The following is a 25,842-nucleotide window of genomic DNA, read 5'->3' as shown; positions in this document are numbered from 1 at the left end:
CTCTTCAGACCTTTTCCTTGCTATGTAAAGCAATTTTTCAGTTAACTTAAGCAGGGTTGGTATTAGCAGCTTCATCTGTGATAGCTCTTATTAATCCCAATGTTTTCTCTAGTTTGCTTTTTCCTCAAGTAATACACATTCTAAATACTGAACATGGCATTCAAGTAGTCTGGACAAGTGCATGCAAAGGATTCTACAGGCTTTATTTGCTCAAGCTTTGAATTTGTAGAACGGGCTGATGTAAAACTGGTTGCTAAACATGCTCTCAGGAAAGTCTCTATGTGTTAAATCTGCAACCACCTTTGCTTTTTGGCAGATTATCACTTGAACCAAAATCTTTCACTAGGACAATTATCACTGATTAGGTAGACAGAGTTTTTAAACTGATTGATAGGTAGATTGGCAGCTGGTTTATACTTTCTTTAACACTGTTCACAATTTTTTTCCTTCAGTTCCTAAAAACATGACCTTTAAATATTACTGGACCACATCACAAAATGAGTATTTAAAATGTAAACTGTTTCAGTTGAAATTAAGTCCTTCAACTGGACACATCTCCCCAGGAAAACACCTTCCATTAGCAGTTCTCTTATTGCTTGGAATAACATGAGTAGCTTGAAATAGAAGTCACTGAATAAACACTGACTTCAGAATGAATGCTTAGGAAGAGACAACGTTTCCAGAAAACATTGCTATTCTAAATTAAGAACAGGTCAGCTTGTTTTAAACTTTTGAGATCAAAGTCATGACTTAATGGCTCACAAGATAAAAATATCTTCAGTGAAGAGAGATACAGAGGAGCCCCATCCTAAGCCAGGTAAGTACTAAAAGTGAGAATCTGGATAAACTTGTAAACACAAAAAAATCATTTCTCTGAGAAAATTTACAGGAAAGTAAACTTAGCTGAAATACTGCAAATAAAGGTATATCTACAAGGAACAGTGGAGTCACAGGTGGATTAAAAACTATGTCTGCAAATAGAAGATAAATCTTTGAAAAATAATTAATATTGTACCTTTGCAGACTGGTTTTAGTTTTAAACATGTACAGCTAATGCTTGAATGAAAGTACATTTATTCTACAAAACAATTTTCTGCAACTTTCTCTTTTTCTTTTCAGATCTGAACAATAAATATTTACTTAAAGTATTCATGTGATTTATATTTCAACTACAAAGATATTACTAGAAATTACAAGTTTTATTTTGAAGTTCTTTCATTTTTATTAATAATAATCAAACATATAAATTTTTCCTTTATAATTTCAACATAGAACAACATATTTTTTAAAGAATCTAGAATTTATTACTATTAGTATTGAGAAAAGCAAAACAAAGAACAAAAAAACAACAAAAAAACCACCACAAAACCAAAAAAAAACAACAAAAATCTTTAATGATGAAAAGAGGAAAACTATTTGAAAATTTGCCACTCTTAAAACCAAGAGTTTACTTACTAGCTTCGGTTCACCAGAAGGTGGGATACTGGAGTATTCAAAAACTGACATATCTTCTTAACATTTACATCAGATATAAAGAATACACAAGAGGTTTCTAGAGTCAGCAGTCAAAATTCTAGTGGGAGAGATTAAGCATTCCACTAGTTACTATCAATCAAAAAAATTAATGGGTGACCCATCTTTATAAAGATGACAGGGAACTTTTTTCTTTTAATTTTTATATTATTTTAATACATAATAATTTAAAATTCGGCCATTGAAAACTCATACTCAGGTATCCAAGAAAAGAGGGAGAGAAATTATGCACTACTCATTTGAGAAAGCAGCATATATCAAAATCCAGTGTGGGAATACTATACTTGTAACTAAGTAAATTGTATTAAAAATTATAAAAAATATTACTCCTAATTCCTTCAAATTATATTCTGATTTCAAACCAACTTTTTTAAGGGAAGTACGATAAAAAAGGTAATTTCCCTTTTCAAATGTAGACTGACAAAAAAACTACTAAATCTGAGAATATCACACACCTTTCATAACTTTCACACATTCTTTGGAAAAATTTAACTTGACAACTGTGGACTTTTCAGAGCTTTCATGTAAGCAGATACAGAAAAGTACATAAAAGCTACAGAGGAAAGGACACAAGCATCATTTCAGCAGAACAGGACAAAAGAACTAGTATGATAATAGGTCCAGGCTGGTATGAAATTAGCATGAAAAGAGCCTAAGTACCATGCACATAGCTTTATAAACATGGAAATTTAATTCCAAAGCTAAAATTCTTTCAAATTGAAAGTAGAATATATACAAGAAAAAAAAGTTTAGATACCTACATTGAAAGTCTAAAGAGAAGAAATGTTTCAGAGTTCTGGTAGGAGTCAATTTAGGAGAATCAAATAATAAGAAATTCTGATTGCTGAATTTGAAAATTTGTTTTTTGTAGGGTTTTTGCTTGGTTTGTTTTTTCTAAATTCAGAATATTCATTAAGTAGACTTTTTAAATTAAAAAGAAATTCTGAAGTTTCAATGCAGATGGTTTTAAAGTAAAGCAAAACAATAGTACCAAAACTATTGATATATCCAAAGCTATGGTCATAAATTATAAAAACAGCATACTTATTATTTTTCAAATGTTTCTCCCCCTTCCCTGACTGCCCTCAGGGACAGTCTATCTATCAGGTCTAAAAAGATCTGACTATGCTTCCAATGGACATGTTCAGTTGGTATTTGGGCTGCTATGGATCAGAACTTGGAAACCAGACATGTTTCTTCACAAAAACTGCATGTAGGTGGGATTCAGAGACAGGATGAAGTCCTGACAACCCCGTCCATTTCCAGAATAGAGCACCAAATTGTTGGGAAACCAAGGAATAAGCTTTTAACTCACTGTAAAATACATTATGAAGAATTCAATAGAAAAAGGGGCACGTAGTTCTCTCCTTACTTAAAGTAGATTTATTAATGAATCACAGTTTATATATATTTTTTTTCCATCAATATATTTTCTTCTCCTAGAGACAGGCACCTCTGAAAATGCAGTGTATATTCACAGCTGTAAAGATCTTAATGACTGCAAAATATAGAAGGAAAAATATATTGCTCTGAATTTCAGAAACAGAATTTAAAATAAAAGAAAGACTGGGATATTTAAATGAAAAGTGAACATCAAAGCAAACTACAGAGAAAAATGTTTAAGGCTCCACAGCTGGCAGTATACTATAGACTATTGTAGGGAATTCTTGAAGTGAAAAATACATCATAGAAAAACCATATGAACAGCAGTAAATGATAGAATTGCCTTTTCTTTTTTCATTTAAGCAAGATTTTGCAGACTCAAGAAAGAAGAGAAAAGGAAGCTAATGATGAAGTAGGTATATTTCTAGGAGCTTTAGCATTTTATATTGTTCCCTTTTAGTGCTACAAGATGAATATTCAGTAATATGCTTTCTGTCCAACAGAAATGCATTTTTAAACATAAAGGAGATAGAACTACCAAATTAAGCTAGTACAAGTGGTTTTTTTCCAAAAATGCTTTGGGTCCTTTTTACTAATCCAAGTAAAGCTCTTCCAATTTGTCCCACTTCTTCTGAGCATCATTCTTCATAGCTGAAAAGAGTAACTGCAATTACAAATTACCAAAAACTTTTACTAAACAATAACTGAAGTGAAAAAGGCAGCTACAAGTAAACAACTTGCAACATCAATTTAAAGATTTTTTCATAATTGCATTATTTAGATACCTGCAAAGAAGATGGATATTTATTATGACCACTAACCAAAAGTTAACTCCTAAGAGAAAGTGTAGAATTGATTACAGAAAACAGCTTTTCTCTTAAATCTTAAAATCTTTAGCAAGCTTTATCAGAATAAAATCAATGTTCATTGGCAGCACATTCTTGAAATTTACCATTTCTTGAGCTAAGTATTTCAACCAAAATCATGCTAGTATCTCTATACAAAAGCAATATGATACTTAGAATATATTAACTCAAATTTCATCAATAGGCAGATGTTAAAACAGAAACAAACTTGAAACACCCTAAGTTATTGAGTGATTCTTATGCAATCTTGCAGGGATTGATCCTTGTTGCAGTATCATTACCACTGATCTGGAATCAAGCATACAATGATGACTGTTGAAGAGTGCAGATACAAAGGCTGGTTATTTACTGAGTAATAAAGGGAATGGGTCATTTACATAGGACCTTATTCTGTAAAGCAGTAATTCTAGCAGCAATGGTCCAAGAGAAAGTTGTGGTAAATCTTAACTGATCTTAGCATAACAAGAATTTATATCTGAAAGTGACTCAGACTTGTTCAATTTTATATATATAGTATGTATTTTTCAATTAGTGAAATAAATGAAACAAAGGATATCAGAAGATTTTCTATCATTTATAAAAAGACTTTATAAGCAATTAAAAAGTTACACACTGGATGAAATGATAATACTTATGTTACATAAAAGGTTAAAAGCACACTGGCATTTGTGTCTACACACCTGTAAAAGCTCATTCTAGTTTGAAATTTCATATGTTAGTAGGTAAAACCTTTTTGATAAAGTATACAACTACCAGGAAGCAGATTCTTTTTAATATCTGCAAATTCATGATAATGGTGGCAGCAGACAAGCACAGCAGACAAACTTCTAGAAAGTTTTAAATTTTCATTGAAATCAAAATTACTATTTAAAAATTATTGTAAGGAAATAAATGAACACTTATTTTTACATAAATAAATGTATTTAATTATAAGTACAAAATACCTCATTCCCTGCTCCAAAGTGCCAACAGTGAAAATAAAAAAGTTGTTACGCAAGTTGTTTCTTCTGATCTAGTTCAAAGGACAAATCAATTAAATATCTGTATGACTAAAACTTTAATATCAACAATTGAGTAATAACAGTGCTAAATAAATGTTAAATTCTTTGTACTTTCCTTTGACGTGTTAGAATAGCAAACAAAAACAAATTTTTTGCTGGCTAAAATCATCAGGCTAACTGACAAAACACATTTGAAAACCAATTATCTTTTGTCCTCTTATATGGCACTGAAAAAAGTGTCTTTGTAAAGAAGAAAACATTTTAGTAAACGATAAGAAAAGTTAAATCACTAATCAGTTAACATAACTCTAAAATTGGAATAGCTTGCTCTAAGGTAAATGTCCACGACTAGTGTGTTACCTGGAGTTCATTCATGACCATAAATTCTGAGTAATTTTATGTAAATTCTAATGGTAATGCACACTGCAGACTGTTCATTACTATTGCAATTGTTGTATCACATTCTATCAGTTTTTCTGCATAGCTGTATTTCAGAAAAAATAAATACAGTTGCTTACCAAGATGGTAGTGACAATCAAAGAGCGATTGGACAGGGAATCTGTGATGTTTGCTGGTTTTCCTTTCTGATTCTCTGTCATGTTAAGGCCACTCAATGGATCCCAAGTTCCAACCTATAAAACAGTAAATTACTGTGTAAATTGCCCATTGGTTACATTTCAGCATCTAGAAAAGAACAATTCAAGGAAAAACAGATTGCTTCAGGGGGAAAAAAATTGATTGCTAAGAGTTATTATTAAATTTTGTTCCCTTTTACTCTGTCATTATATTTAAAGTCTGCTTATATAAAACATGATTAACCTCCCCCCATGATTAATACATCAAATTATGTTTTATGAAGTGTGACATTTAGGTGTAAAAATTAAAGAATAAAAAATAAAGAATATCTAATGCTCCTCTTAATACTTAATTTTCCATTTCTCAACATAAACCACATCAGAAGATAATTTAATAGGCAGAAATTCATTTGCAGAGCAGAGAGCATTGTCTCTACAAAAGAATTTATCCTTTTCTGTGATCAGAGAGAAGAGCAGGACAAAACATGTTTTTGGGAAAAAGTAATGGAGAAGACAACAAAACCTAAAAATTTCTGTAAGGATTCATTGTAACTATCTATATCTATGTATATAAACACATACAATTTTAAAAATTATATTTTCAACTGAGTCCTGAGAGACTGTTTGTATACTTTTGAATGATTTGTTGCCACAGGGTTGCAAAGTAAATTTAGGATGCAATGCGGTGTGGATGAAAAGAGTTCCATTTCTAAAACTGAGACTACAGCAGAGCATGAATCATTGGAAACTCTAATAAAGAAAAGACAAATTTAATCTCTTTTTCTACAATTTTCTGTTCCACAGGAATCAGTATTTTGTCTGTCTTCCTTGCTTAACACTCAGTTCCAAGAAGTCACTCTTTTGAACTTGGCCATTCAATACCTCATAAACTGATGAAAGAATCATGAAGGGAAAAAAGAATATGTGTGTCTCAGAAATACAACTGGAAAATAACATCTAGCACAACATTTCAAAGTACTGAAATTAAGCCCTGCTACCAAAAAAACTCTCCTTCATTTACTGTTTTAATACAATTTGATTTGGTGAATTGAAAGGCTTTCAGAAAACATATAATGTTCAACCTTGCAGCTTGGCCACAATCAAGAAATTTTAAAAGGGTTGCTAAAATTTAATTGCAGTGTTCTGCTAATTATGACAATCACAGTGTTTGCTTTACTTCAAAGACCAAACTGGAGTAGAATAACAAGGAATGACAAAGACCAGAACTTGAGCCTGCTGCTGCATAACTGAAGCTGAACTAATCTCCTCTATGAGATATGACTCCAGGTACAGAAATAGCACAAAAATTTCTGAGGAAACACCATCATCTTATATGATGAGTTTCAAATCCTGAATTCATTAAATCATTTGCTTTGGTCAAATTCGTATTTATAATTCAAATTTATATTGGCAAAAGATAAGACATTGCTGACTAAAATACTTCCTCTCCTACTTTTTATCATAGTCACAACAACAAGCAAAAGAATATCAACAATTAGAATTTGGATGTTTTCTAACTACAGACTTAATGTACTGCAAACATGTAATTATCAACAGCATTTCTTAAAATGCAACAGTTTTTTTGAAAGAAACTTTTCTTGATAAATTGATGCATTATTTTTCTAAATTAGGTTCATTGTACTTTTACTGCTCCTTTTGTTAACCAAAAATCTAATAAATGGACCAGAAGTTAGAGGTTCAAAATTAGACTTTCTTTGGATTATCTTTGTTGATGAGTTCAAATACAATTTGTGCCACAGCTTCTTATATATTAGCAATATGTTTAGCTCCCAAGTCACACAAATGTGTTTTCAAAGCTGCTCCTCACAGAAAATTTGTGTAAAAACAATGCAGCAAAATAATTATTTTCTATTTGTTTCAGCACAGTGTTTTAGTTTTTAAGTAGCTTTTTGAACTTAATAAAAGTGCCAATGTGTGTTTACTAGAAAATTTTAAATGCCAAAAATGCAGAAAAAGTGCATCAAGGTAGTCTATAACTGAAATTCAAATAAGCTACTATTTAATTTATTGCGTGACATTTATTTTAAACTTACAAATTTTCCTAAAAAGTGAAACAGGTATTCATATATATAGTTTAGAGTGAATGTTCACACAGTAAATATATTGTAAATATTGACTATATTGTCAAGCCATCAATCTCCTATTACTCTTTCCAATTCCCCTAAATGACTAAATTATTCTGAAGCAACCATCCAATCTGAATATTTTTACACCTATTATCCAAAGAATAGGATCCAAACCACTTGTACCCATGAACGTGCTCTCCACAGTGAGACAAAGAAAAATGATAGAAAGAATTGGCTTAGGCAAGAATCAGCTTATTTAAGTTGAAACAATTCCAAGAGCCTCATTCATCATTGAAGATCATAGAGTATTCAACAACATGGTAATTGCCATGGTCCTCAAGGACATGGAATATAACTTCCCAAATTCATGTGAATGGTTAAAAACTTGCATCCAAGCTTCCACATATTTGACTTCCTGGCTGTATTTTGACTACCAGGTTACTGAAGTCCCTCAAAGTCAGATATTCCCAACTAGCTGGACACCCCACCCAGAATCACTTTGTAGCTCTGCAGGCTAAGGAGACCTTGACTCTGTATAAGAACTGCTTAGCAATTGCTGAAACATTCCTGTGTTATCAACACTGTTTTCAGGTCAAACCCAAATCACAGCCTCATACAAGCTTATATGGAGGAATTAAACTCTCTCCTAGCCAAAATCATAAAAATATTTCACCATCCCCTCCAAAAAAGCATCACTGTACCCTTACGAAACTTAAAACTGAGCTTACATATGCTCTAGAGCACTTTACTGAGATTCAGTTCATGAGATGCTAGTCACAAAAATTCGGCAGCTTTCTTACTTCAGCATGTTTGAAAAGTGATTTATCTTCATAAATAGATAAGCATACTTTCAAGTATTATTCTTTTTTATTTTTCTTCAAAGTTCTCCTGAGAAAATTACCATTATTTTTGCTCTAAGTCAATCAAAACTGTGAATATGACTCACAGTGAAGTGCCACAAGCATTGTATTAGGAAGGATCATTGCCTTTCTGCAGTGCTACCCACTGACTAAGCAGCCAGAACCAGAGCCATGTTCAACTCCCTAAGAGTTGTCAAATCCGTCTATACCTTCTTTATTTACTTTTACGGAGCAGTTAGTAGTAGGGGTGATTACATGAAGGAAATAATTAAGCTCCATTAGGAATAATAATGTCTTTTTCATATTTCTGTATTTCCCATTTGCAAATTGCTTAATTAATTTTACTTTCTTCAGTAATATCAATATTCATGCTTTCTCTGCCAAATATAACATTAATAACAATACTTCAATACTTCTGGATCTCACAGATTTACTGTCTTTCTTTTTCTTTTCCTCTCTTGCAAAACTTGTTGTTTATGCTATTCTTTATTTTTAAACCAGGTCATTTTTAAAGATACAAAATAAACCAAGATCTTACATTGATATGTTAGACAATGAATTATAACTAATTTTGGGTCATTTATGTTCATCCTATGTGAAGGTTTCTGAGCAAGGCTTCAAGCTAGTTGTATCATCTCCTATTCAGGATATGTGATTCTTCTTCAGTCACAACTTTTCATATCAAAAGTGGTATTAAATTCAGGTATTTTTTATCTACTTGAAGTATAAAATAATTTTCCTCAAAATGCAGCCTCAGGGTAAAGACTGATTGACTGCAATTTAAATTATAATTTATTATGCTGGAGTGTCACAATTTTGGATTTTCACTGTGCTTAATCATGAATAGTTTCTGTCTGTCCAAAGTGACTGTAATAAATTTTTTTGGTATATTATATTAGCAGCACTCCAATCATCTCTTAATCTTGTCATTTTCATTTTACAAGGAGCTATCACTTTTGGCAGACATGAAATTTTATTTGGAAACACATACTTCTTATTGACTGATGCCTGATTATCACCTCTCATTCTAGAGTTTCAGGAACAAGTATTTTATGTAAAATTTGGTATTGCACATAGCCTTTTTTTATATCAGTGAGGAATCGTTCTGTTGTCACTGACTTCAGCAGTCATTGAACTTATAACGTGATTTAGGTAATTTCCCAGTTACATTGGTTATACTAACCAAGTAATTTCTCTAGGATACATTTTTATGAAATTGGATTTTTAAAAAATGCATCTTCTAGCAATTCTTCACTACAAGTCTTTTTTTTCTCCTTCCTTTAATATTTTTCTCTTTATGGATTGCAGCTGAAATTGTTGAGTTAAACTGTTGTGCTTGACAAAAGAAATATTTCCCCCTAATCTGGAAAGAGGTTAGAAGAAATAATAACAGTTTATATATATTATGGTGCACAGAATTATTATATTCCCACCTCTTCTCATCCCACAATTGGGAGGATGTACAGAAGAAAAGGAAAAAAAAAACCTGATCAGGAACACTTACAAATAGACTGAGATGTCTGATTATGGTTTGGGAAGAACATTGAAAACATATAAAGAGACAGAAAAAGAGAAGAAATGAGGGAGGGAAGGGAGGGGAGGAAGGGAGGGGAGGAAGGAAGGAAGGGAGGGAGGGAGGAAGGGAGGGAGGGAGGGAGGGAGGGAGGGAGGGAGGGAAGGAAGGAAGGAAGGAAGGGAGGGAGGGAGGAGGGAGGGAGGGAGGGAGGGAGGGAGGAGGAAGGGAAGGAGGAAGGAAGGAGGACGGGGACGGAAGGAAGGAAGGAAGGCGGACAGGAAGGAATGCAGGTAAGGAAGGAGGAAGGAAGGAAGGACGGATAGGAAGGAAGGAAGGAAGGAAAGGAAGGAAGGAAGGACAGGAGGACAGGAAGGAAGGAAGGAAGGAAGGAAGGAAGGAAGGATAGGACGGAAGGAAGGAAGGAAGGTAATTGGAAGGAAGGACGAGGAAGGAACGGCAGGAAGGAAGGAGGATAGGAAGGAAGGCAAGGAAGGAGGGAAGGAGGAAGGAAGGAATGAAGGATAAGGAAGGAAGGAAAGGAAGGAAGGAAGGAAGAAGGAAGGACGGAAGGAAGGACGGAGAAGGAAGGAGGAAGGAAGAGGAAGGAAGGAAGGAAGGAAGGAAGGAAGGAAGGAGGAAGGAAGGAAGGAAGGAAGGAACGGAAGGAAGGAAGGAAGGAAGGAAGGCAGGAAGGAAGGAAGGACGGAAGGAAGGAAGGAAGGAAGGAAGGAAGGAAGGAAGGAAGGAAGGAAGGAAGGAAGGAAGGGAAGGAAGGAAGGAAGGAAGGAAGGAGGAAGGAAGGAAGGAAGGAAGGAAGGAAGGAAGGAAGGAAGGAAGGAAGGAAGGAAGGAAGGAAGGGAAGGAAGGAAGGAAGGAAGGAAGGAAGGAAGGAAGGAAGGAAGGAAGGAAGGAAGGAAGGAAGGAAGGAAGGAAGGAAGGAAGGAGGAAGGAAGGAAGGAAGGAAGGAAGGACAGGAAGGAAGGAAGGAAGGAAGGAAGGAAGGAAGGAAGGAAGGAAGGAAGGAAGGAAGGAAGGAAGGAAGGAAGGAAGGAAGGAAGGAAGGAAGGAAGGAAGGAAGGAAGGAAGGAAGGAAGGAAGGAAGGAAGGAAGGAAGGAAGGAAGGAAGGAAGGAAGGAAGGAAGGAAGGAAGGAAGGAAGGAAGGAAGGAAGGAAGGAAGGAAGGAAGGAAGGAAGGAAGGAAGGAAGGAAGGAAGGAAGGAAGGAAGGAGGAAGGAAGGAAGGAAGGAAGGAAGGAAGGAAGGAAGGAAGGAAGGAAGGAAGGAAGGAGGAAGGAAGGAAGGAAGGAAGGAAGGAGGAAGGAAGGAAGGAAGGAAGGAAGGAAGGAAGGAAGGAAGGAAGGAAGGAAGGAAGGAAGGAAGGAAGGAAGGAAGGAAGGAAGGAAGGAAGGAAGGAAGGAAGGAAGGAAGGAAGGAAGGAAGGAAGGAAGGAAGGAAGGAAGGAAGGAGGAAGGAAGGAAGGAAGGAAGGAAGGAAGGAAGGAAGGAAGGAAGGAAGGAAGGAAGGAAGGAAGGAAGGACGGAAGGAAGGAAGGAAGGAAGGAAGGAAGGAAGGAAGGAAGGAAGGAAGGAAGGAAGGAAGGAAGGAAGGAAGGAAGGAAGGAAGGAAGGAAGGAAGGAGGAAGGAAGGAAGGAAGGAAGGAAGGAAGGAAGGAGGAAGGAAGGAAGGAAGGAAGGAAGGAAGGAAGGAAGGAAGGAAGGAAGGAAGGAAGGAAGGAAGGAAGGAAGGAAGGAAGGAAGGAAGGAAGGAAGGAAGGAAGGAAGGAAGGAAGGAAGGAAGGAAGGAAGGAAGGACAGGAAGGAAGGAAGGAAGGAAGGAAGGAAGGAAGGAAGGAAGGAAGGAATGAAGGAAGGAAGGAAGGAAGGAAGGAAGGAAGGAAGGAAGAAGGAAGGAAGGAAGGAAGGAAGGAAGGAAGGAAGGAAGGAAGGAAGGAAGGAAGGAAGGAAGGGAGTATGATGTAGAGAGAGGGAGTGCACATGTGGAGGGAGGTAGGGGATTGAGAGAAGGGTGACTCATCACAGCTTTAACAGAATTAAATCTTGGAGGAAAAAATCCCAAATTTGAGGCAGGTCTTTTTGATAAAAGAACTAGCTAAAATTTGCTCTTTCTGCTAGGAAGTGTCCTGCTCCAAAAATTTAATCATTCACTCAGGATTCAAGAATAAGGTTTGTGATCTTTCAGAATAATGAAATTCATAGAGAAATATTTCTCTGTTGCATTGATTTATCTTTCTCAGTAAAATATACCATATGTTTCATAAGTTTAGTAAGCAATTCTGTCAAATGTGCATACACTTGAATTTTCCTTTTCCTAATCTCATCTCCTTACACCCCAGAGAAATTGCTCTGGTTTTGCTCATATGCAGTAACTGATTCTTTCTGCTCCTTCCAAAGATTGTCTACGCTTTTTGGTGAAAAAATAATATTACCACTTCCACTTACCACATAACCAAAATAAGCCATGAAGATAGCAAAAGTATCTTCCTTTTCTATCAAAATCTTTGTATACAACTCAAGCACGTACTATTTTTTTTTAAATACCCTTGTGCTTCAACAATTACTTCGGGTATTGTCTCTTACTTAACTTTCAATATAACTGTTTCCCAAGTTCCTTTTTCTATTATGTGTTTTAGAGAACTACTCTATTTCCTGTTGAATTTTATCGTCTTCTATATTTCTCTGTAGACCTTTTTTGCTCTCTCTGTGTATTTTCACTGATGTATATATCTCCTAGTGTATTGTCAACTGAAATTTTATTTTCCAGAGATCTCGTGTTGCTTTGTGGTTCCCAAACGCCACTTAAAGTTCTTAAAGCCATCCTAAATTACAAAGACTTCCTTCCCTCATTTTCAATAGTTGTCACTTACATGCTAACTCTTCAGCCAGTACTGACTTATTTAGCTATAAACATGCCATCAATTCTTCCATTTCTGTTTCCAGTAAGAAGAACAGGTTGCACTATACATATTGCACTATACCTATACTTGTACACAATACTAATTTACTTTTCAAGCCTAATTATTACTATATAATTTTCGCCTCCTAAGTTGCCAGAGGTCACTTAATGGGAAACTTCATAGGAGAACTCTAATGTTAGCGTATTGCTGAAATATTGTTTAGTTCTTGAATCACACATTTTCCACTGGACAACAAAAACGTTATTACCTATGTAACTATTTCAAGACAAGCTCATGGTTTTTGAGCTTTTACAAATCTTCCCAGTAGAGAAAATTAATATTCCCCAGCTAGTCTTGTCAGGCAAAATTTTGGGAAAATGTGTTGTTTATACTAGCTTTTACATTCACTTATTTACAGAAGAAAGGAAATGCAATCCTGCAGTATGGTTCATTCCCTTAATTTCTGTTTTTATTTGTGCATGCAATCATCACCTTGGGGCAATTGATAGAACTTTATCTGAAGATAAAGGAAAACATAATTCTTACAGAACACTGAACACCAGATATAAATACAAACTACAAGGCAGATGCCAGTTGCAAAACCTTTTCCTGCTGATCACAACATGAGACACTGTAGCTTCCCGCAATTGTCTCTTCATGGCAGGGTGGCTGGAGGGAAGATGATCTGATTTCAGATCCTGATGGTGTCATATAGGCAGGTCAAATGTCTGTACATGCTTCCTGATCATTTAAGTTCAAATATAGACAATATTAAGCTACATGGAAAGAGCATTTCCCACTTCTTTGGCCTCTCCCTCCACCTCTCTACAAGAAATACTGATGTCAGAGGACAGCTAAACCAGTCAGGATATCAATTCTTAAATTTTTGGTACCGTTTATAGAGATACGGAGTTGAGAACAGGTATACTCTTTTACATAACACATGTAACGCTATTGTAAATGTTTTAGGGGGAGTTTTGTTTTGTTTTGTTTCCCGTCTCCTTGGAGGAAAATGTCTTACACACCTTTTCGAGACCTTCTTCCTTGAGGCTGATGACATCCAAATCAAAATCTGTCCTTAAACCATTAGTTTTGTTGAAAGTTATCCTGCCTGTGAGGCCTTCCCAGTGGGCCTATGAAGAAAGAAAAAACAATTTCTAGAAATAAATATTCTTCCTCATTTTTTTTCCAGAAAGGACAAGCTACTCCTGCCAAAATGGAATCATTAATTGTTCATTTTATGTAAATAATTTACCTTATGGCTAATATTTGTTTTTAAATATTTTGTATTTACTTTTTGCTAATGAAATCAAACTTTCTTTCAGTCTTCATAGACAATTTTTTAAACTCTCATGTCAGGCAATAGACTTTTCTACTGAACAAGATAAAAGGCTGTTTTGTTTTCATTCCTCCATCATTCTTGCATGCATTTTCCCTTCTGCTTCCCTACATACCTCCCCCTCCCCAGTCCCCAAGCTTCAATGCTGGACTTTATTAGTTTTCTCAGGAAATTTCATTCAAATAAAGGCTTACTTTTGTAAGACGCTGATTCCCCTGAAACCACACTGAGACAGCAAAAATTGAGGTCAATGAGCCAGCCTTCCTGAGCTTATTCCTCACTTTTAATAAAGTGCAATGGCCTCTTTTTTTAATAACTTAAAATCTACCCTAGTTCTGAAACTATACAAAGTAGGAGAGGAAATGTGGGAAATAAAATTATCATCCTGAAGGAACCAATATTGAAAAAGAAAATACATTCAGTTGCAAATATTTCTCCTCGTCATAATACTTTGCATATCTAAATTGAGAAACTGTATTATGAGTTAGAGTATGAGAGATTTGAATAGTCTGTGGTGCTCACCGTTAGCACCTTAAATCTCCTGGCTTTGCTATCACTATGTGTCAGGATCTAAACAGCATCTTGGGGGGTCAAGAAGTCATATAGTAATTCACCATAGAAAATTAATAAAAAAATTAATAAATAACAAAAAAGCAGAAGCCAAACAGAGTGAAAACAGGAATTGAGAGACAGCAAAGCAGGGGGGATTGGCCCTTGATGAGTGCCTCACCTCCTTGATGAGGCTCATGAAGCGGGTCCCGAAGCGCCATGGCTTGTGGCGGTTGCACTGCAGCGAGCTGACCGTCATCTGTGGGAACTGCTGGACGGCCACCGACACCACATGGACGGCATCGTACATCAGCGCCGCATCCGTCTGGAACGAGAGCAGAGCCGTGAGCACGCAGCCGGCACGCGGGACAGGCCAGCGCAGAGGAGGAAACAGCTAATTAATGCTGCTCGTTCCACTGGAGGGAAAGAATGGCCCGACTGCCTGTGCAGCAGTGGAAAATGCAGCGGTGGTGCCAAGTCATACATGAGTTGTGTCAGGGTATTCAGTCAGTCTCGGCTTTTTAATGCTGTAAAAATAGCTACTTTTCAAGATTATGGGAGTACACTAGCATCTGACGACTCTGTTAAAAGCTGTACATCAGGGAGCCATATAAATCACTCTGCTCGTGTTCGATTCAAGTTGGTTATTTTCTTGAGTGATGCAAAAGGAAAAAGGAAACAAGTTGACAAAACTTTTGCTGCAAAGGGAAGTGTACAGGTTCAAGAATGTTTGTTGTTTTGAAATCACAGATAAGATTCCATCCCAACAGTACTTAATTGATTCATTAACAATTTTTAATGTGCATCAGTTCAAATCCCTATGGCAGAACTAATCAGTATCTTCAATAAATCAGAGGTAGATGAGAATTTCATCAAAATGAACATTAAATTTAATAGTTTTCATGTCCTATCCTAAATAAATAGACGTAGTGTTTGCTATGTTGTATTAGCAAAGGACACAGTCTCTTAGCACACACTGTCAGGCTGTACAAGAAAGTGATATCTCTCATGTTTTCTTGATAAACAGAGGCCTGATAAGCCTCTGAACCAAAAGCACAAGAGGGCCTTATATTCAGCTGGTGGAAATGAGTGCCATGCCATCTGCTCAGCATACCTTAGAGAAAAAGGACCTATTTCCCCTTCCCATTCACATAATTAGTGAGCTGTGAAATTAGTTCTTTAATGGATAGGAAACCTGGAGATTATTGCTCTTGTCACAATACAATACAATGCAATACAAAATGAGCTTATATAGTGGCTTTCATGCAAAGGCATCCCGAGGCTCTTTACAATAAAACTAAACATAAAAATGCAAAAATATTCTACCATTATAGTGCATAAGCTACTGTTAAAGAGAAAAATATATACTCACATTTAAAGGGCTCTCCCAAGGAGAGATTTCTGAATTCAAACAGAAATAAATCCTAATTTTAAAATAGTCAATATAAGAGGTTTCAATGATCTCAGGCTCCAAGCAGTTTATGCAGAGGTTCCAAATCAGTCAGAAAATATTTTTGCTGCCAAATTGTTCATTATCTTCAAGGCATTAAAGTGCTTTTAAGGCAAGCTGATATTTGACAAGGAGGCAGTGAAACACCAAAAAGTTGGAATGACTTGCTGAGTAAGTGTCATGCAAAGTTTAATATTCTAGAAGCAAGACTTGGCAGTAGTTGAAGTCTAGACAACAGCTTTTTAAATAAACTACACAATAAGTACAACACATAAATCTGGCTCAGAAATGCAAACTGGTTTTCAAATCAGTTTAACTTCTAAAACTGTAGTCCTTGTACCAATGAAGGAAAATTGAAATTTCTATGAGACTTTAGCAAAATAACCCAAAAAGAAGTTATCAGAAATTAAACACCAGCACCAACTGATTAATTACATGAAAATTTGAAAGCAGAACTATTAAGACTCATCAGTAGGAATCAAATGGACATTATACCAGACACAGAACAACATAGCTTTATGTCAAATTCTCTAAGCCACTGAAGTAGAAATCTGTAGCATGACAAAAACACCCAAAGATGTCAAAGGCACATGATAAGCTCCAGCAGATATATATTGTGAAGCACTGGAACAGGTTGCTCAGAGATATTGTGAATGTTCCCATTGCTGCAAGTGTTCAAGGCTAGTTTAAATGGAGCTCTGAGCAACCTGTCCATGGCAGGCTGGGCTAGGATCAGATGATCTTTAAGGTTCATTCCAACCCCTTACCATTCCATGATTCTGAAAACACATTGTCTAAGTTTATTTATCAAAGACAAAGTAGATGAGAAAGAAAATGCCATAGTGTCATATCCATAACTCAATTGACAGGCCCTGTCCTATCAGATGGATAAACCTGAATCTGCATCTACCATTTATTATTGTCTTTAATATAAAAATTACAAACATACAATAAATTAAGTATGTCTAGATTCATACAAAGACAAATATGTTGATAAAATTATTTTTAGAAGTCTGAGTAGCTCTTTAAATATTCTAGAAGAAAATGTCCTATTCATAATAAAACAGAAGAAAAAAATAAATTTTGGTATATAGTATTCTTATTCTTTAATCAGTTTAGTATTAAGCAGAACTGGCTCATTAAAATTTCAATGGAAGACATTGTACAGTTCACTAAATGCATAGCATGAGCCAAGCTTATTCTGATAATTAGTAAAGTATGCATATACTTCATTACATTTTAGTTCTTATGCTATCTTTACCTGCATATTATCTGAATAATACTACTACAGCAAGTAGAACAGCTTATAATTTTCATATGCAGCTCATTATTCTCTTCAAGATTGTCTTTGCCTTCTATATTTATTCAGAAAACATTTTTTTCCTTGTGAGATAAATCCAACTACATTTAAAAGGTCAAACTGTTCATAGGATTTTGCTTAGTGTCTGATGGTCACTAATGTATTCTGAAAAAATTTGTGCAGTAATTAAAATAATTCTTATGTTCTTTCAAGTGTGACTTCCTTAGCTCCAACAAGAATGAAATAGAACAGCAAATGCTCACAAATGTATATCTGCATTTGTTTCCTAGGTGACCACGACAAAAGTATTCAAGAAATGTATTATAGTGAAAGAGCACTTCGACATTTTATTGACATAGTCCTTGAAAAGGTGTGAACACATTAAAAAGCCATTCATATAAAATCTTTATTCCATTGTGAAACTTATTTCATAATATATAATAAGTAGTTTGTTACTGACTGGATTTCAGATCATTGTATCATCTGAAACAAACTTAATTCAGACTGACTGTGGTCACTGGTTTAAGTGTTAACATGCCAATTTCATACTGCAAGTTTTTCTTGCTGAGATTGTATGTATGGCACTTGGCCTTCCAAGACTTTAGAACAGAATGAGGATGTTGCATTCCCATTTGGCAAAAGGAGTGTAAGTACACAAGGTGAAGAATGCTCCATAAGGAATGAATTTTCCGTTGGCCTTTACAAATTGTATTTTATTTCTTACACAAGAATAATGCCCTGGATAGAACACTGGATGCAAAGTCAGGTTGTTGGATTTGGGTTTTTTTGATGCCCAATATATACAGTCTATTGATAGTCAGGTTTATGAAGTACAGAAATGAGATAGTACAATTTGGAGAGTGAGAACAGCAGCTGCTCTTCTTTAATCTAAGAGCCTGAGCAAGTAGTACAAACTGGAGATACAATGAACAAGAGAGCTTAATCAAATCTCCTCCCTCCCCAGCATTTTTAGGAAAAAAGAACATTACTTAGGTATCACTGCACAGTAAGGATTTACAGTGGAATACTTATTCATTTCAAAATCATCAAAAATGTCCTATCACCTTAGCCAAAGAAGCAGTACTTCTCCTTTGAAAATTGCTTACTCTTCTCTTTCGTATTTACTGATAATTTAACACACAATGCATAATTATTAGTTAGTAAACCTTGAATAAATAGCATGTTTCATAAACAAACAAAACACTTCTTTTTTTTTTTTTTTTTTGCTCTACCACCTGGCTTTCATTTTTCCCAATATTACTCTTATATTTAAGGTTATTTCCATTGTAAGCACAGTGAAAAGATATAGGCTTCCCTCCAAGGATTTTTATTATCATTATCTTCCTTTGAAGACTGATTTTCTTATAGAAGCTGCCTCTGCATTCTTTCTTCTGAACAGTTTTTAAAAAATGATGTGTGAAAAATCTGACTATACTTAGAAGTCAAGAAGCAAAGTCTAAAAGTCTACCTACAGTGCAGAAGAGGTCTTATTACTGGCACTATTACCTTCCTTAAAGTTTGTCCTGTTTGATGAAAAATTAAAAAGTGGATTTTAAAAATTACTGGATACAAACTACAGAAACAATGATAGGTTACATTTTAAAATAAGATTATTTTTACTTATAAAAGTCTGTACTTTCTTTATTATAGATTCTACCAATACTTAATCAGAAAATTTTAAGGGCTAGATCTTGAATTTTGTTAGGACAATGTGGTTTTAACCCATGAAAGAGAGTAACTGGTAACAATAAGAATTTTCCCCAAAAATTCTTATATAATCAAGTGGTGTCAATGGTGGTAACATCACTCTACCTAATTCAACATATATTCTTGACCAGATGCCTCCAAACTCTACCTTCAGATCTGCCCTACTAAGACATTTTTCAAGAAGGTCCAGAACAAGAGATTAATATTGAGGAATTTATGTTTCTTTTGGTGTGCTGAAGAACACAGAAACCTAGCATGGATGAAAAATATTACAAAGCAAAAAAGCCCTTATAAATGCAATAAGAGTCATCTTATCTTACTGCTAGAGGCTTAAATTGCGTCAGATTTAAATATCTTTAACAACCATTAGAAGAACTTCTGCACAAGCCCATCAACAAAAGACATTTGTTAGATGATGCCTGACAAATGCAGCATTATGCACACAAATTCCAGAGACCAGACCTACTACTACTACTACTCACAGGAAGCTCTCCCACACTCAAGGCAATTATACAAAGTGAATGAAATTAAGAAGAAATGGCTTGCAAAACTAGTTCCTCCCCTCCTCAGCTAATAAAATCTATTGCCCCTGAAATCATTTCACTTAATTCTCACTTGCTAACACATCCCACAAAACCATTTTGCTAAGTAAGATTTAATAAATCTCTCAGCCTGGGATTAAATTTTACTGTTTTATGAACTGTTAAATTGCTTTGTATGCTTATTAATGCTCATGTTTTCGTACTTCTTGACACATTCCTAACTCCACTCTGGGGTACAATTAAGAAAAGAGTACAAATATGTTTTTTCATCCCCAAAAATGCATTCCAATAGGGAATAAAGTATGAGATGAGCACCAGTAAACTATAAACAATGTTCATCTAACTTTTAAAAATATCAGTTAGCTTTTTTTTTCAAAACAGTATTTTAAATAATACATAGCTGTTTAAATTATGTTTTTAACATTTTCTGGTCTAATGAATTTAAACAGGGGATTGGTTTACAGAGATGTGTATGTGATTTTAAGTAGAGACAAAACAGATGCAAATTATTTTCTCCATCACCAAAACACTTAACATCCAAACAAAGCAAATTATTTCATAGATTACCAAGAAAGACTTTACACTAACAAAAATTCTTTCATTTATTTTTTAATCTAGAAAAGGTGAACTGGTCAGGTAACTTTATGTTTTAAATTGCAACTTTTTCCTTACACAAAAAGGCAAAAAGAAAAGAAAGGATTTCCTCTGTTGCCTCAATGCGTCCTAGTTTGATGTCAATTTGAAGAAAAATTATAAAGAGGAACATGAACAATGACAAATTTTTAGAAAATGCCAAGAGAAAAAAGGAATAGGAAAAGCATTCCAAATGATCGTTTTCCACACTTCTTGTCATTGCTTTGTTAACATATAGGAAAGAATATACATTCTTTTATTGACAGTATAAATACTTATTCCCTGGTATAAAAGTCTGAAGTGGTAGAACTTTTTTCATCTCTCAAAACATTTGTAGATAGCAATGTAATTTACTAGAATATTTGGATGTTAAGGACCTGGAAGTATATGAAAATGGGTTAGGGGGGTAGACACTCATTGCAGCTTGATTTTAACTTATTGCAGATGAAACTTCCAGACAACTTGAAATTTTGTCCTGAATAGACACGGAAAATCTGTTTAAAAAGTAGTTCAAACTTGTTTCACTGAAATAAGTACAGCACCAGCATTTCTCCCATCTGCTTAACCTTTGATTGAAGACCAGAATTTCATTTTAGCAAATAAAATGTTAAAGATTTAGAAAGCAATCTGAAGTGAAAAGGAAAACTTAGAGTTATTTTTTTCTGACAAGGACATCTTGACTTATTGTGAAACAAGATTTTAAATCTTAACTATGAGAGAAAATTTCATTTAAGGGAATAAGCAATTTTAAGGAAAATTTCCTGTCTGACCAGTCACTCATACCACCTGAGGTGGGACAGAAGCCCCTCTGCATGCACACAATAAATCTTTCAGCCTATAAAGTGATCTGCTTTTATGTGGAATAATGGAATAAATACAAACAGAATGATGACTAGGGGAGGGGAGGGAAGAAGTAAAAAAATTATATTTCTAATTATATTTTTTTAAATTTATTTCTTTCATATTCTAGTTTCTGTGATTCTGTAGATGCCTCATCATGTCATAAACTTTAATAATTCAAGAATAAAATTACCTACAGTGAATAGCTTGCCATAGCAATAGTCAACCGACTGCACAAACCTTTGCAGAATGTGCTTATAATATACAATTAAGAACAAGATGTTATGATGTTTTTATCTAAGTTCTATAGTTTTATATATATAAATTTCTATATATCCTTAAAAACGAATGTAACATTTCCAGGTGAAAGATATTCTGAAGTACTTTCTCAACCTTCCTTCTGAACTTTAGAAATTATAGTATCAGCTATAATTTTTTTTCAACAAAATGCCCCATCACACTCTTATATACCTTAGGATAGATAGCAAAAAACTAATTACAAGGAACAATGGGTCATTATTTGGTCTTTGGTAGTCTATTCCCTTTCAGCTGTTCTCGAGTTCAAAAAATCAATGATTGTGATCACTGCAACTCCATCAACCACATCCACAATAAAGACCTGACTGCTGCTATTATATTAGCTCAGCATTCAAGACTTATCACACCACATGAATAGTCCTTCTGCATGAGCAATTCATAACTAATTACAGAAAGATCCTACTCAGCATACACAGTGAATACCTTTGTACCCACATGCAACAAGAAAGTACATTTGGCGATGGAAATGAGAGGCATCAAGCTAATATAACATGGAGATTAAATGTAAATCTGATTTTAAAAAAAACAGAGAGAAAAACCCACACATCCTAAAAAATTAATCTCAATATCTACTATTTTTGCATCCTGTAAAAATTTGAGGACTGAAGAGCTTTCATATCTTTGGTAGGCAAAATGAGAAAAATAAATGTACATTGATGATTTTGAATGCAAATAAAAGAGTTGAGTATTCATAATAAATTTTCTTCTCCAGCTTTAAATTTCTCTTCTTTCAGAAACGACTAATGATACAGAGTTTAATATCTTCAGAAAAAAAGATGATTATATGTACAGCACTGCAAAGTTCATATTTGCAGGAGAAAGCAAATTGTTAAGCAATATAAAACAAAAATAACCCATGAAAGAGTATATATTTATTTCAAAATAGAATTCTGTTTTATGTCAGTTTTGTATATTTTTTTATTAATTTATGTCCTGTGGCTTTGTTCTAAATAAGTAATTTTTTTTCTTTTGAACTAACATCCCCTTAAAATCAGCAATACTAAAGAAAAGGTATTAAAAGACACACTGTTGGTCTGCAACTTAGAAAATCAATCTTTTTTGAGATTTTAAAGGTAGATATTTATGTGAGGATCTTTCAGTCATTGAGATTATTTAGAGGCTTGAAATCTTTTTTGTTTTGTTCAGTTTTGTTTGAGAAATGTATTGATTTTTAGATTCTTTGTTTTTTTCATAAATCTTTGATCTACTTGTCTGCTATATGCAGATGATAGTCTAGACAGATTACAGGAAATCAAATTATCTTGGAATATTACTTCTGTTTTCTTTGCCATTGACCCTCCACCAACTGTCTTTCACTGCATAATTACTTTTTCATTTCAATGACATTCTCCATTAATTAATACTTATTTCAGAAAAAGCATCTTTTTATCATGTTATGATGCTAGTTCTAATAATCATATTCTCATGAATTGTTGATTCCAGCTTCACAGAGTAGACACAGAATTAAATATATTGACATATTTGCATTAGACACATTTTGTTTTAATAAAAATCTGCTTACAGTAAAGCAATTTATTCAGTGATTGAAAAGCTGCATTCTGATTTGTGACACTACTTTTCTGGGCTATCTTCTAAAACTGCCGTCATAAAAGCAGTTATCATTCAGTATTATATAACATATTAGCCCACAAAAATTTACTTGATTTAAGTACAGCTTTAAACTGTGTTGATTTGGGTAAAGCTGAGTAACTTTTAATGGGATCCTCCATGTCTAATAAGGAGAGGTACCTTGACAATTAAAGTTTATTTGAAATTTTAGGCACTTAGACATCCTTGAAGTACACAGACAGTAAAAGTACATTAACTCAGAACTCAAACTGCTATTGCTATATATATGCCCTTCTGGTGAATATAAGAACCAACTGTAGTCTTCATAGTGATCAGATTTTTTTAATATATATTTGAAACTTGGTATGTTCAATAAAATGTGTAGTAATATACAGGATTCAAATTCACACAGTGATCCATCCTGAAAATTTTGGAACTGTCTCTAAGCCCAGTTCACTTTCAAAGGGATATTTGTATCATAAAGCCAATGATAGTATATAATTTTCATAATTGCCAAACCAAAAATAGGAATTGAATAAACTGAATATTCTTCCAGCTTTTTCAATACTCCATCAGGATTCCATCCATCAGGGTAACAGTCAAATTACTTCACTGCATCTAAATCTAGATTTAAAAATAAATATGTATCCAAGATTATGCAGAAGTTTTAAGAATTTCTTTGCATGTCTCTGACTAATCTGGTGAGAATTTATTTTTCCTGAAATGTACATGTACCTCTTAACGATGCTTAAGCAGGATTTAAAAACATATTTTTCATACCATTTATCTTATTTTTCAGAACATCATCCGTGTCTAAAATTGCAGACGATAAGAAAGAAGAAAGAAGAGAGAAGAGAAAGAAAATCAAGGAAATATAGAAGTGTGTAACCTCAGTATCACAAGGATTCCTACTTTTCTCATTCATACTCACAAACAACTCTCCTAACCAGATGGTCTTTGAGAGATAAGGCAATACATTAGTCTTGTCTCTAAAACTAAATTGAAGAGAATATTGATCAGGTGTGGAAAATTTTCAGGAAATAATATAATATTTTTATATTCCCTGGATAGGAAGCAAACTCAAAATACTTCGTCAAAAAAGTAAAATCACAAAGGATCACATTTCACCTAGATGCCTAATGTTATGGTCTTATTGAAACAGGTGGTTTTGCAAAGGCTCCTACACAGAAAGAAACCAAGTCAGGTTAAAAAATGTATCATCTTATTTTCTTCATCTCCTATTTCCTATGAAAATTTTCATGGACTGTGGAATGATGCATATTCATAGAAGGAAAATTGTTTCTCCTGAAGCTGTTAATCTAAGATGTTAACTTCTGCCCTTGATATAAAAATTCCAGATATCATAGAGTGCAGTAAATGTCATGGTTGTTTAGAAAAACCTTTCCTGACTGGTTATGAATAGCTCAAGGCAGCAGGCAGCACACAAAGGATATCTGCAAGACAGTAGTTTCTTCATTTTAACATGATTCTCTATTTAATCTCCTATTCTAATGAAATTGGGAAGGCCCAAGTAATCTAAAGCTCAAAAAGGAGATATTTCAAAGTCTCAAAGTAATTAGCAGTTGATTTCTTTACAATTCTTAATCTAATATTTAATTAAAAGTGCAACAAAAAATTATCCAGTTAGAAAAATAACAAAAAAGTCTTTTAATTCCAAGAAGGTACAACTATTTCCAACTTGTCAGGAAGAAAGCAATGTAAGAGAATTATTTCTGCATGAATTCTTTATATTGAAATATTTGAGAAGAGCCAGCCTATCCACACAGCATAGTAACTTAAGAACCTCAATCTCACAGAGCCCTAGTTCATAAAAACAATCACATAAGAACTGCAATTTGACACCAGAGCCATTAGCAGGACAAGACAGCCAAAGCATAGGTAGAAAGCACCTTTTAATCACTTCTCAATTCTCATAACCACTTATTATATTTTCCGTAGAACTGCTGACTTTCTAAAATAGGTGCAAGAGTTTTTCTCTTGCAAGAGTGCTTCCACAAAGAAGTTGATGTATAAGAGTCTGCTTCCATAAACATTGAGCTAAATTAATTTGATTGTAACCAAATGCTTTTAACAGGCTTGTTTTGATATTTTAAACAAGCGTTAAATCTATATTATTTACTTCCCTTTCTCTATATGGCTTTTTCTATGTCTATTTTTGCTTTATTCTGTCACCAAAACAAAAACAACACTTGCCCACTCATTTCCCTCTCATTAAGATTTGTTTTCACAATAATTTTTGAACGCTTCATTACTGTGAAATTCTTGCCACAGATTTTACTTTTGAACAGCAGTAAGCTTTTGAAGTGACTCTCCTGATGTGCAACACCACAGAGCAGTGCTCTGGTGCACTTCCTGAAGAGGTCTCATAATGCATAGGCTCTCTTAAAACAAAATTCACTGAAAGATGTGATTCAGGGCTGCACTTTATGTGCTCCATCTGCTAATTGCCTATGATGTCCAAAGGACTCGACTAGCAAGAGTCTGAAGTAAAGAAGCTGAAAATAGAAGAGTATGAAATAAGAAATGTCAGGTTTTTGGCACCCAACAGCTTTGCTTCATGAGGCTGCCTCCAATGAGCCTCTTCACTTGCTATTACAGCCACATCATGACTGAATTCCAACGATCGCTTGAGAAAATTTGGTGCCATCTTCAGGTTTATTCTCTTTGGTTGTATTCTAAAAATATTAGTCTTATCTTCCCAGCATATCTAATTCAAGTGTGCAAATTCTGACCCTGTTTACTCAAATAAAAAAAATAAAAAAATAAAAAAAACATAAAACAACTCTGATTTGAAGCTAAGAAAAGCTTTCTGCCCTGAAAGGATGGTGGTTACTCATTTA

At 34.3% G+C, this 25,842-nt stretch overlaps 1 protein-coding gene across 2 annotated transcripts in view; it reads right to left on the bottom strand.

Moving 5' to 3' along the window:
* The window catches only part of GRIK2 (glutamate ionotropic receptor kainate type subunit 2), a 359,794-nt gene that overhangs the window by 157,708 nt on the left and 176,244 nt on the right, over positions 1-25,842 (bottom strand). For both annotated transcript variants that reach the window (XM_079299157.1, XM_079299156.1), the window contains 3 exons: positions 14,804-14,947; positions 13,760-13,867; positions 5,302-5,415 (listed from right to left, as the gene is read on the bottom strand). In XM_079299157.1, coding sequence (XP_079155283.1) covers positions 5,302-5,415; positions 13,760-13,867; positions 14,804-14,947 — 366 coding nt within the window. The remainder of the gene's footprint in view (positions 1-5,301; positions 5,416-13,759; positions 13,868-14,803; positions 14,948-25,842) is intronic.

The sequence above is a fragment of the Erithacus rubecula genome (assembly GCF_903797595.1).
Source record: "Erithacus rubecula genome assembly, chromosome: 2".
NCBI classification, from domain to species: Eukaryota; Metazoa; Chordata; class Aves; order Passeriformes; family Muscicapidae; genus Erithacus; species Erithacus rubecula.
This window is presented reverse-complemented; position numbering and strand designations above follow the sequence as displayed.